The sequence below is a fragment of the Pristiophorus japonicus genome, chromosome 4 (genome assembly GCF_044704955.1).
Source record: "Pristiophorus japonicus isolate sPriJap1 chromosome 4, sPriJap1.hap1, whole genome shotgun sequence".
NCBI classification, from domain to species: Eukaryota; Metazoa; Chordata; class Chondrichthyes; family Pristiophoridae; genus Pristiophorus; species Pristiophorus japonicus.
The window spans coordinates 131,664,087-131,676,942 of record NC_091980.1 but is presented as its reverse complement, the minus strand read 5'-3'; the positions used below and the strand labels follow the sequence as shown (position 1 = coordinate 131,676,942).

The 12,856-nt window shown below is 51.4% G+C and overlaps 1 protein-coding gene across 1 annotated transcript; it reads left to right on the top strand.

The window, feature by feature from the left end:
• Window positions 1-9,406: 9,406 nt before the first annotated feature.
• Window positions 9,407-11,206, top strand: LOC139262636 (ferritin heavy chain, oocyte isoform-like). Its single transcript, XM_070877787.1, has 4 exons — window positions 9,407-9,508; window positions 10,028-10,174; window positions 10,578-10,703; window positions 11,051-11,206. Exons 1-4 carry the CDS (start codon window positions 9,407-9,409, stop codon window positions 11,204-11,206), a joined length of 531 nt encoding a protein of 176 aa, XP_070733888.1.
• The last annotated feature ends 1,650 nt before the right edge of the window (window positions 11,207-12,856 follow it).

Sequence of the window (12,856 nt, the reverse complement as noted above, 5' to 3'; positions counted from 1 at the left end):
AGATAAAGGTACATGGAGTCAGAAGAAATGTATTAGCATGGATCAAGAATTGGCTGGCTTACAGAAAGCAGAGAGTCGGGATAAATGGGTCCTTTTCAGGTTGGAAATCGGTGGTTAGTGGTGTGCCACAGGGATCGGTGCTGGGACCACAACTGTTTACAATATACATAGATGACCTGGAAGAGGGGACAGAGTGTAGTGTAACAAAATTTGCAGATGATACAAAGATTAATGGGAAAGCGGGTTGTGTAGAGGACACAGAGAGGCTGCAAAGAGATTTAGATAGGTGAAGCGAATGGGCTAAGGTTTGGCAGATAGAATACAATGTCGGAAAATGTGAGGTCATCCACCTTGGAAAAAAAAACAGTGAAAGGGAATATTATTTGAATGGGGAGAAATTACAACATGCTGCGGTGCAGAGGGACCTGGGGGTCCTTGTGCATGAAACTCTTTTTGGGAGTAAACAAAACATTAAACCGTGCCCCCCCAATCTGGGGGAAACACCAACCATTTACAAGGCTTTTTTTTTTCCCCTCCAAGTGCCCCCTATAAAAGGGAAGGGGGACACTAAAAGCACCGGCAATTAAAACAAATTAACTTAAAAACATAAAATCAAATTAAAATTTGGTTGCCGGGCGTGATGATGCACTCCAGTCCCTCCAGTGCCCAACTCTCGTGGAAGGCCGCGAGCGTACCGGTGGATAGCGCGTGCTCCATCTCCAGGGACACCCTGGTCCGGATGTAGGCGCGGAAGAGAGGCAGGCAGTCTGGCTGAACGACCCCCTCGACCGCCCGCTGCCTGGACCGGCTGATGGCACCCTTGGCCGTGCCCAGGAGCAGTCCTACGAGGAGGCCATCGGACCTACCCGCTCCCCTCCGCACAGGGTGCCTGAAGATCAGGAGTGTGGGACTGAAGTGCAGCCAGAATTTCAGGAGCAGCCCCTTTAGATAACAAAACAGGGGCTGCAACCTCGTGCACTCAATAAAAACATGGAACACGGACTCTTCCAGACCGCAGAAATTGCATGCGGCCTGGGAGTTCGTGAACCGGCTTAAAAATTTATTGCATGGCACTGCTCCGTGCACCACCCTCCAGGCCAAGTCCCCGATAAATAGTGGGAGGACCCCCACGTAGAGTGCCCTCCATCGGGGACCCCCGACTCCTCCGGACGGCAAGATGGTACGCCATGGCGTGTCCAAACGGCAGGCGAGGATGGCAAAGTTGAGAGTGTGCAGGAGCAGCCCATACAGGAAACCCCTCCGCGTGGAACTGAAAGGCACGGAGGGGATTTCCCCGAGGTGGCTCAAGTTGTGAGGCGCCGGCCCCCGAGGGAGGTTCCGGGGTTTGGCGCCGATGAGGAATTCCGTCCGGACGGGGGTCAGTTCGGACGGGATCTCCCCACGTGCTTGAGCCTCCTCGATGCACCTAACGGAGTCGGGGCCCAGAGCTCTTTTTAGCGACTCGATGGCATCGGCCGCGCGGCGGACGTTGGCAGAATTTAGGCGCTGCGCCAGCGTGTCTGGCGCCATCCAGCCCGCTCCTCCGCCATCGAGCAGGTCCCTGACCCTGGTCACCTCACCAGCCACAGCCCTCTCGTCCGATCGCCACCCAAAACCTCGGTCGTGGAGGTACGGATTCCTGAGCAGCGGTTCCTGCAGGACGGCCGCCACTCCAGCCGGTGGAGAGCTGCGCTTGGTGGAGACTTTGTTCCAGATCCTGATGAGTTCCTTGTAAAAGACAGGCAGCTCCCGGAGGGCAGTCCTGACGCCCCCCACACTCACAAACAGGAGCTGCGTGTCGTAGTTGTGGCCGTGCTGCTGGCGGAAGAAATACATCGCCAGAGCACGCCACCTAGGAGGGGGCTCAACGTAAAGGTATCTTTGCAGGGTCAGAAGACTGAAAGTCGCAAGCTGGGCGCTGACGCACACCAACGACTGACCGCCCTCCCCAAGCGGGATACTCAAGACCGCGGCAGAGACCCAGTGCTTCCTGTTGTTCCAGAAGAAGTCCACCAGCTCCTTCTGTATCTTGGCGACAAACGCAGGGGGAGGGGTCAAAGTGACCAGCCGGTACCACAACATGGCGGCCACCAGCTGGTTTATGACTAGCGCTCAACCCCTGTAGGACAGCACTCGGAGCAGTCCTGTCCAGCGCCCGAGGCGAGCAGCGACCTTGGCCTCCAGCTCCTGCCAGTTCGCCGGCCAGGCTTCCTCGTCGGGGCTAAGGTAGGCTCCCAGATAGAGGAGATGGGTCGTGCTCCAGGCAAAAGGCCTGAGCTCCTCCGGCAGGGAGTCCACCCGCCACTGACCCACCAGGAATCCGGAACATTTCTCCCAGTTGATTCTGGCGGAGGATGCGGCCAAGTAAATCTCCTGGCACTCACGCATCCTCCGCAGGTCAGCGGGATCCTCTACCGCGAGGAGCACATCATCGGCGTCAGCCGAGAGGACGACCTCCACGCCCGGCCCTTGCAGAGCCAGTCCCGTCAACCTCGTCCGCAGGAGGCGCAGGAAAGGCTCCACGCAGACAGCATATAACTGGCCGGACATGGGGCATCCCTGGCGCACCCCTCTCCCAAAGCGAAGGGGCCCCATCAAGGACCCGTTAACCTTAATCAGACACTCCGCGGTGGCGTACAAAAGTCGGATCCGGGCGACGAAGTGCGTCCCGAACCCGAAAGCGCGCAGAGTTCCGAGCAGATAGTCGTGATCCACCCTGTCAAACGCCTTCTCTTGGTCGAGGGATAGGAAGGCGCCCGACAGACCAGCCTCCTGGGAGTAATGGATGAGGTCCCGGACCAGATGGATGTTATCGTGGATTGTCCGGCCTGGGACCGTGTAGGACTGGTCGGGGTGGATCATGTGGTCCAGCAAGGCGCCAAGGCGAGCAGACATCGCCCTGGCGAAGATTTTGTATTCCGTGCTGAGGAGGGAGACCGGGCGCCAGTTCTTAAGGAGGCGGAGATCGCCCTTCTTAGGCAGCAGGACGATGACTGCCCTGAGCCAAGAGAGGGGCATCTCCCCGGTTGCCAGACTTTCCCCCAGGTCCCGCGCGTAGTCGCCCTCCAGGACGTCCCAGAACGCCCTGTGGACCTCCACGGTCAGCCCGTCCAGCCCCTGGGATTTTCCCCTCGAGAGCCGGGCGAGGGCGCCGGTCAGCTCCGCCAGGCTTAGCGGAGCTTCCAGATTTTCGGCGCCCTCCGGGCTGACCTTCGGCAGGTCCTCCCACAAAACTCTACGCGCTTCCTCGCTGGACGGCTCCGGAGAGAACAGGGCCCCGTAATATTCACGGGCCCTGTTGTTGACGCCCTCCGGATCCGAGACGAGAGAGCCGTCGTCGGCCAGCAGCATCAAGAGCTGCTTACGGACACCCTGTCTTTTTTCCAGCGAGTAGAAGAAGGGGGAGCCGTGGTCCAGATCCCGCAGGAACCGGATCCGCGACCTCACGAACGCGCCTCGGGACCCGACGAGCTGCAGGTCCTTCAGCGCGGCCTTCTTCGCTTCGTACACCGTCCGCAGGGCTGGGTCCCCGACGACTTGACCGAGACGGGACTCTAGGTCGAGCACCTCTTTTTCTAGGTGCCCGACCCTGGCCGCCCGCCTCTTGGTCGACCCCCTCGCGTACTCTTGACAGAAGACGCGGACGTGAGCCTTGCCCACGTCCCACCATAGCCTCAAGGAGGGGAAGCCCCCCTGCTTCCTTCTCCAGTCGGCCCAGAAATGACGGAACGAGTCCTGGTACCGCACGTCCTCCAGCAGCTGGTTGTTAAAATGCCAGTACGCGGACCCCGTCCTCGCGCGGTGCGAAGCGAGCTCCGCCCACACCAGGTGGTGGCCCGAACACGGCACCAGCCGCATGGAGGCCGCCGGGACGCAGGAAACGTACGCCCGAGACACGTAAAGGCATCCTTCTCCAGGCCTCACCCAAGTAAAGGCGCTGGAGTCGGGATGGAGATTTCGCCAGACGTCCACCAAGTCGAAGAACCCGACCAGGTCCCTCAACTTCTCCATCGCCGTCATGCTCTGCGGGGCACCGGAGCGGTCCCTCGCCTTGAGGGTGCAGTTAAAATCCCCCCCGAGGACAATGCAGTCACCGACGTCGACGGAGCCAAGAAGAGTGGACACCTCTTCGAAGAAGCGCGTTTGCTGCGGGCCGGGCTGAGGGGCGTACACGTTCACGAGATTGAGCGGCACGTCCCCCAGGCGAACCGTTACGTGCAGCAAGCGGCCTGGCGTGGGCTCCTCGACCCCCAAGATCTCCGGCTGAAAATGCGGGCCCAGCAAGATGGCCACCCCACTAGAAGTGGCGGTGAGGTGGCTCATGCGGACCTCTCCTTGCCATTCCAGGAGCCACGTGGCTTCGTCTCCCGGAACGGTGTGGGTTTCTTGCAGGAAGCACGCCGCATATTTCCCCTCCCGCAGGAGCGAAAAATTGTTAAATCTACGGTGTGCCTCTCTGCCGCTGTTGATGTTGAGGCTGGCTATGGTAATCTTCATGACGAGAGCATAGTGCAACCTCTACCTAACCTATTGTGGGGGGGGGAGTGGAGTCGTTTGTTGACCTCCACTCCTTCAGCAGCCCAGCGAGGAACTTTTTGAGCCAGCGCAGCTCAAGGCCTTGCGCCTTTGATAAGGGCCCGCCCGCGGCCATGGTTTTAGCGGCGACGCGGACGGAAGCGATGAGCAGCCCCGGCTCGGACCATCTTTCCCGGGCCAAATGGGTTCGGTTGCGGCCACCCTGGCTCTGGACCAAAAAGTCCCGGAGTTCCTCTACGGGAATGATGGGGGACTCAGCGGCGGGCACGAGGAGATCCACCGCCTCACTGGCGATGGACTCGAGATCTTCACCCGCGTCCTCCACCGAGTCCCTGTCCTCCTCTGGGAGGTCGCCGCTAGCAGCCGGCCTGTCGACCACACAAGGTACGGCAAACGGCCCGGCCGCTCCATCCGTCCCTGGCTCTGCCCCGACCCCACCCCCAGGATCGTCGGCAGAGGAGTCTCCACTGGGCTCTTTTAAAAGTGGTGCTGGGTCAGGAAGCGACAGCGGAAGGGGTTCCTCCTCCGCCCCAGGAGCCGGGGAAGGCGGAGAGACCTGGTCCAAGTAATGTTCCAGGTCCTCTAAGTACCTCAGCTCCACAGTAGGTGGCGAGGGTTGTTGTTCTTCCCCCTCCCCGCTGCCACCCCCCGGCCCAGCGTGTACAGATTCATTAAAATTGCTAATACTTTGTATATCTGCCGGGTCGAGCAAGTCGCGGGGGAAGTTGGATATTGGCTGGGCGGGCTCAGGTTCGGCCTTTTCGGCCCCGCCCGCCTCAGTCCCCGGGATGCTCGACCCGGTAGCTACGCATTCCTCCGCTGGCCCCACGGCCCCCACGACAGGCAGATCCTCCACGCCATCCCCGGGAGGCAGCGGCTGGGCAGCCTCGACTGCCTCACCCTCCCCGGGGACAGATTCCTCCCGTCTACGGCGCAGTTTGCGGGCGCTGGTGGGGGACGCGGGACACGCGGCGGACACCGACTCCTCCGCGGAGGGATGTTGTTCCCCCTCCGCCTCATTGGAGCGGCGCCTCCTTTTGTTCTTGGGGGTGCGCGGAGGCAGGGAGACCTCCATGTCTGCCGAGGCCTCCCGCTCCGCCCCCCCCTTTTTATTATCTTGCCCGCGCCCGAGCCCCTCTGCGATATTGGTCAAGGGCTCGGCCACGGGCTCAGGGCACCCCGCGCTCGCCGATGACTGGGTTGGGCTGAGCGCCGTGGTCAAGCTTCCTGGCGCACTGAGGGGACCCGCCTCGAGATGTCTCGCCTTCCTCCATGCCTTCTTTCCGATCGGACGCTCTCCCTGCCCCCCGCCAGAGGCCATGAAAACAAAGGCCCCCCACCATTGAGGATGGGGCTATTAATAGAGCCTCCTCCTCCTGTTAGTTGTTTAATGATCCACTCTCATTCAAGACTGGATGTGGCAGGATTGCAGAGCTTTGGTCTGATCCGTTGATTGTGGGATCACTGAGCTCTGTCAATCATCAGAAACTTTTTCCAATGGCAGAAGGATCAATTATCAGAGGCACAGAATTAAGGTGATTTGCAAAAGAACCAGAGGCAACATGAAGAAATTTTTTTTAACTCAATGAGTGATTAGGATTTGGAATCACTGCCTGATAGGGTGGTGGAAACAGATTCAATAGTTGAACGAGCAGGCACAGATTCGATGGGCCGAATGGCCTCCTTCTCGCATTCAGCTCTTTTGTCCATGTTTGGACCAATGTTGTAATGAGATCTGAAGCCGAGTAGTCCTGGCTGAACCCAAATGAGCATCAGTGATCGGGTTATTGGTGAGTAAATCACAGTCTATGACACCTTGCATCACTTTGCTGATAATTGGAAGTAGACTGATGGGGGCGGTAATTGAACGAATTTCCTTTGTCCTGATTTTTGTGGACAGGACATACCTGGGCAGTTTTCCACTTAGTCGGGTAAATGCCAGTGTTGTAGCTGTACTGGAACAGCTTGGCTAGACGCACGGCTAGTTCTGGAACACAAGTCTTCAGCACGAAAACCGGAATGTTGTCGCAGCCCATAATCTTTTCTATATCCAGTGCACTCAACCATTTCTTGATATCACGTGACGTGAATTGAATTGACTGAAGACTGACCTCGATGATGGTGGGGACCTCAGCAGGAGGCTGAGATGGATCATCTATGAGGCAATTCTGGTTGAAGATGGTTGAAAACGCTTCGGCCTTGAGTTTTGCACTGACGAGCTGGGCTGCTCCATCATTGAGGACGATGATATTCATGGATCCTCCTCCTGTTAGTTGTTTGATGGTCCATCACCATTCACGACTGGATGTGGCAGGATGCAGAGTTTTGATTTGATGCATTGATTGTGGGATTGTTTAGCTCTGTCTATAGCATGCTGCTTCTGTTGTTTAGCATGCATACAGTCATGTGTTGCACCTTCCCCAGGTTGGCACCTCTATTTAGGTACAACTGGTGTTGTTCCTGGCATTCTCTTCTGCACTCCTACTTGAACCACGTTTGGTCCCTTGCCTTGATGGTAATGAGTGAACGATGTGCCGGACCATGAGGTTACAGATTGTGTTGGAATTCAATTCTGCGGCTGCTAATGGCCCACAAAACCTCATGGATGCCCAGTTTTGAGATGCTAGATCTGTTCAGAATTGATCCCATTTAGCATGGTGGTAGTGCCGCACAGCATGATGGGGGGTGTCCTCAGTGAAGCCCTCATCTCCACAAGGACTGTCTGGTGGTCACCGCTACCAATGCTGTAATGGACAGATGGATCTGCGACAGGTAGATTGAGGAAGACGAGTTCAAATAGCTTTTTCCCTTCTGTTGGTTCTCTCACCACCTGTCGCAGGCCCAATCTGGCAGCTATGTCTCTCAGCTATTCCCATGCTTGATCTGAACCCATGAGACTTCATGCGATCTAGAGTCAATGTTGAGGACTCCCAGGGCCACTCCTTCACGATTGTATAGCACTTTGCCGCCACCTCTGGTGGATCAGTCCTGTCGGTGGGACAGGACATACCCAGGGATGGTGATGGAGGAATCTGGGACATTGGCTGAAAGGTATGATTCTGTGAGTATGAATATATCAGGCTGCTGCTTGATTAGGCTGTGAGACAGCTCTCCCCATTTTGGCACAATTCCCCAGATGTTACCTTAAATGCGGCGACTTTGCAAGCTGGAAACGGCGCTGGGAAAAAGTCGCCCCATCCTGGCCGCTCTTCTGAGTCCCTGGAGTCCCAGCGTGGCGTGCATTGTGCAATGGGGGGGGCGGAGCAACAGCCAATGCAGAAAGCACTGCTGACAGCTGCGCACATGCGCAGTGAAGTCTGCGCGCATGCTCCTGCCCTCCCAGCGTGTATTGCGGGCTATAAGCAGGACCCGATGAGCACATCCCCTATCCCTGTCCGAAGGGACGCCCCGTTCTCAACCACACCCTATCCCCGGCCGAGTGGCCTCCAGCACCGGCCGACCAGCCCGCTTAGATCCCGGGTGAGGTAGGACTTCGGTTTTATTTTTTTTTTATTGATGGTTGTGCTTGAGAGTTTTGATTGTGGGGGAGGAGAGGAGGAGATTTTTTTTGGGGGGGGAGAAAGAATGGCGGGGGTAGGGGAGAAAGTGTATTTTGATGGGGGGGAGGGGGCAGAAAGAGTGTTTTGATCGGGGGGGAGTGAACTTTAAAAAGCAAACTTGATTCTGGCATAAAGGTAGGACTTCTATTTTTTATTTGTTATTGATTAATTGCTTATTACTTTTTGTGGTTTGTTTAGTGCTTTGTAAGTCTTGGTGCTTTAAATGTACTAACCTGCGCCGATTTCTTAACTGCCCGGAATGTTTTTCAGAGCTGGCCACATACGCTGACCTAAATCGATTTGGAGTAAGTTTTTGCTGGCCAAAGTGGCATAAATGGCCAAAACTGGTGTAAGTGTCTGGGAACGCCACCTTTTGAAAAAAAAAGTGAACTAAAAAAAATCGTACCTAACTGACTTACACTGAAGCAAATTTTGGGGGAAAATGGCATTTTTTAACTTACGCCAGAAAGAACAACTTACTCCAAAAAAATTGATGCAAATTATTGCCAAAATTGGGCCCACAACCACTATGTTTCGATGTTACAACAAACCCACAGATACCTGCACATGACCAACCCAATGAACGATGGCGATCCTCATACACTCACTGAAACATCCAGAATTATTAAAAAGACACTGACTCACAAACAACAGAGGATTCAATTAACCTTTCAAAGTGGCCATTGCCTGGTGCAGGCAGAGCACGGTCGATGGGGTGTTCTCTCCGTCTGCCTGCCTCTCTTCCGCGGTTATGTCCGTGCCCGGGTATCCCTGGAGTGGGAGCATGTAGTGTCTGCCGGTATGTTGGAGGCTTTCCGTGACCAGTGGGCACCAGAGGGACTGGAGTACAGCGTGGATACAGGGAACTAAATTATAATTTGATAAGTTTTTATGTTACTTTTGTCACATTTGAACTTATTGTTTATTCCCCTTTATAAAGGGGGCAATTATGGTTTAAGTTTTTCCCAATTGATTTGCTGAAAGAGTCGGAGATTCATTTAAACCTGTGATTCTGGATATTTGAACTGTGTTTGAGGAAAGATAGGACAATTTAGATCCTCATTGAGTTGTCAGTCAATGATGCTCATTCTTCGAAGATCTGACTGGCTCTGGGAATCCATCTCCCCTCCTCCTATTACTTGATTGGTGTTCTGAGAGGCTGCAACTTCTGATTGGGTATTGAGGGTTGTCACTCATGATCTAGACTGCCACACCCTGGATTATACCGAAGCATAAATACAGGCATTTCAGGTGAGTTACATCCCAGTTTGTTGTTTCAACAAAGTTTAGATTTGTATTAAAGAATCAAGATGGCCTCTCAAGTGCGTCAGAACTACCACCAGGACTGTGAGGATGCTGTCAACAAGCAGATCAACATGGAGCTCTATTCCTCCTATGTTTATCTCTCTATGGTGAGTATTGTACATTTGACCACTTCACAATGGAGACTATGTAATGTGAATTTATTAAATTCTGTGCTGTATTCAGCCCACCTATTCTGACTATCTTGAATCTTAATAACTCACTTTCCTGGGTTCTTTTGAGCTTGTGGTTAAGTTTATTTGGAATACATTTTATTATAAATCACTCCATGGATTTCCTCTACCTTGCTTTTTTTTAATTGGAGGATGTCATCTTAAAATTAGAGCTTGGACATTTAGGAAGGAAGTTTAGAAGTATTCTTTCCTGTAAGAGTGGTGGAAATCAGGAACACTTTCTTTCCCATCCTCCCACACCACTCAAAAAAAGGCTTTGATGCTGGGCCAAGCTTTATTATTAGGTAAGGGCATAAAACTATTGTTTCTATAACAATATACATACAAGTTCAGTGAACCTTTGAAAGAAAGCAACATTTTGAGGTTGAATTTATGTACAGTACTCATGATAGGTCTATGATACAATACACAAATACTCTTCTGATTTCTCCACAGTCCTTCTACTTTGACCGGGATGATGTTGCCCTGCGTCACTTTGCTGAGTTCTTCAAGGAGCAGTCACATGAGGAACGTGAGCATGCTGAGAAACTGATGAAATTCCAGAATCGGCGTGGAGGACGGATCATCTTGGCGGACATCAAGGTTGGATTCAATAAATGAGTGGCCTTCTGTATGGCTCCTCATAGACTAAATGTTCCCATATGTGCTAAAGCAATTGGTTCCAATTTACAGCACACAGGCCATTCGGCCAAACTGGTCTTTGCTGGTGTTTATAACTCCACACGAGCCTCCTCCCACCTTGCGCCATTTCACCCCATCAGCAAATTGTTCTGTTCCTTTCTCCCCATGCACTTGCCCTTAAGACAAATAGCATTGATGTATTTATCAATATGGCTCCAGTTGTTGTGATTGCATGATGGCAAATTTAAATTCTAACATATGTTCATGTTAAATTAGAAATTTGATTGGACTCCTAATTTCCTTCAATACTTTCTAATGATTATTTACAATTGATGATACAAACTGTTTGGAACTTTTTATCCAGAAACCTGAGCAGGCTGAGTGGAGCAATGGTTTGGAGATGATGCAGAGAGCTCTGCAGATGGAGAAAAATGTGAACCAGAGTCTGCTGGATCTGCACAAACTCTCCACTGGGAGCACTGACCCTCATGTAAGTTCTTAATGATTTTAATGTGGGCTTTTGGTTAAATTGGAGGCTGTGGAACCTGGCTGTCCTTGGGCAGAATTAAAAGATCTCGATGCATAAAGCGTTGTATGGGTTTGGTGAGCAGTGGGAGGTTGGCCTGTGGACCATGACAAGTAAATCTGTCCCAGTGATCCCAGGATCTGAGCACCTATTGTGCAGTAAGTTTAATCTAATGATGCAGTAATTCCATTAATCTCAATTGCACCACTTGACACACCTAGAGTTCAAGATGACTAAAATCCAAACTCCTGAAGGGGAAGCTGACATTCCTTGATATCTGCTGCTGGACATAACTAGTTTCCCTCTTTCAGTTGTGTGACTTCCTGGAGACCCACTACTTGGATGAACAAGTGAAGATGATCAAGAAGCTGGGAGATCACATCACCAACCTGAAGAGACTGGGAGCCCCTGAGAATGGCCTGGGAGAGTACCTGTTTGACAAGCACACCCTGAGGGAGAGTGACTAAACTGACTGACTGACAGGATCTGTTTCATACTTGTATTTATATAGTTTAGACTCCTGTCCTGTAGCAATTAGGGTTATAACTTTATACAAAGAGCTGTGTGACCTGTGTTCTTGATGTGAAATGCAATATAACTGCAAATAAAATGTTCAACATTGGACTGGATTTTGTCATCTTGATGTTTGAGTGGTTGCTTATTTTTCAATTAACATAACATAACATGGTTTACATCAAACAAGAATTATACTGAGTTGTGCAACAGTATTATGGATTCAGTCCTATGAAATTTGTTTTCCTATGGTGTATATCCTTGTGATAGTTAGATACTCAGACATGTGTTCCTCACTCTGAGCTCAAAACTGTGTTATGGTTAACTGTTTATGTATGTATCACAAAATATATCGGGTCAATGTTCACCCCACTCCATCCTAATAACAAAAGAACATAAGTAGGAGCCTGCCTAATGATGCCTTGAGCCTGTTCTACCATTCAATAAGACCATAGTTGACTGTTAACTGCAGAGACAAGTGGCTGAGTGGCTGAGCCAAGGTTAATCAAATTTTGCCTTGATTTGATGCATTTCAATCAGTACAGCACAAATCACTTTATTGCCATTGAAGTTGTTTTGCTGTTCAGGCACTGTTTTTATTTTACTAGCCAATTTACACACACAAATGTTCCTCCATCAGTTTCTTTACAATGGGGCAATCTGGATTTGGATGAATGTACAACGGTGGATTTGTAACACTGCTCCAACTATAGGAAACACTCAACCCTACTCAAAATAAATGCAAAGGTCTGGAAGCTCAAATTATCAGTCAGTGGAGAGTCAGGTTGTGGATATCATCACCAGTTTAAATATACCTCATGGAAATTAGTGTGAAACCTAAATTTAAGAGGCTTCTTGTTCATAGATTTCCTAACTCTTACTTTAGTAAAAAAAAGTCAAAATTATTCACATCCTCTTCAAAGATGCAGCCTGGATTTTAGCCTGCTGTCCACTGCCAGATTTGGGACAATCCCCACAAGGGGGTCCACCTCTCTCTCTCTCTCCATCTCTCCATGAACAAACACTATTTAAAGCTGATCCTGGATAAGATCATAATTTTCCAGTCTGCTCTGGCTATAGGTGTGATGCTAGAGGACTGTGAATGTACCTCTGTTTAGAAAGGGATTGACTGAGTAATTACAGGCCAGTCAGCCTAATCTCTGTGCTATCTTCTCTCTGACATCACAAACACACACTTAGAAGATGGCTTCAACACAGCAACTTGTCAGGTGACCTGTCACCTGTTGCTTTTATTGTATTTTCAGCAATGGCTGCATTACCACAGTAGTCCACTCGATGGAGCTCTTTATTACATTTCTCCCTCCTTAATGAATTAATTATAACAAAATAATCATCATACATAACTTGCATAGTTATACATAAAAGATATGGACTTATTTTGCCATATTTACAAATCAAACTTCTCTTGTTTTCGGTTTTGAAGAAGATACCTTCGCTCTCGAACAGAACTTCCCAAACTTGGGGCCCAAGTTTCCACACGATAAAAAAAGGGCGCCCCTCCGAGCTAGGCGCCCGTTTTTCGCGCCTAAAACGGCGCCAGAAAAAAAACGCGCGATTCTGGAGAGCCCTGCAGCTCCTTGTCT

What these genes read in the sequence shown, in the direction of transcription:
- LOC139262636 (XM_070877787.1), top strand. Translation starts at nt 9,407, where the DNA reads ATGGCCTCTCAAGTGCGTCAGAACTACCACCAGGACTGTGAGGATGCT. An exon ending in CCTATGTTTATCTCTCTATG is followed by an intron (nt 9,509 to 10,027) that starts GTGAGTATTGTA and finishes ATTTCTCCACAG; the next exon opens with TCCTTCTACTTTGACCGGGA. An exon ending in CTGGGAGCACTGACCCTCAT is followed by an intron (nt 10,704 to 11,050) that starts GTAAGTTCTTAA and finishes TCCCTCTTTCAG; the next exon opens with TTGTGTGACTTCCTGGAGAC.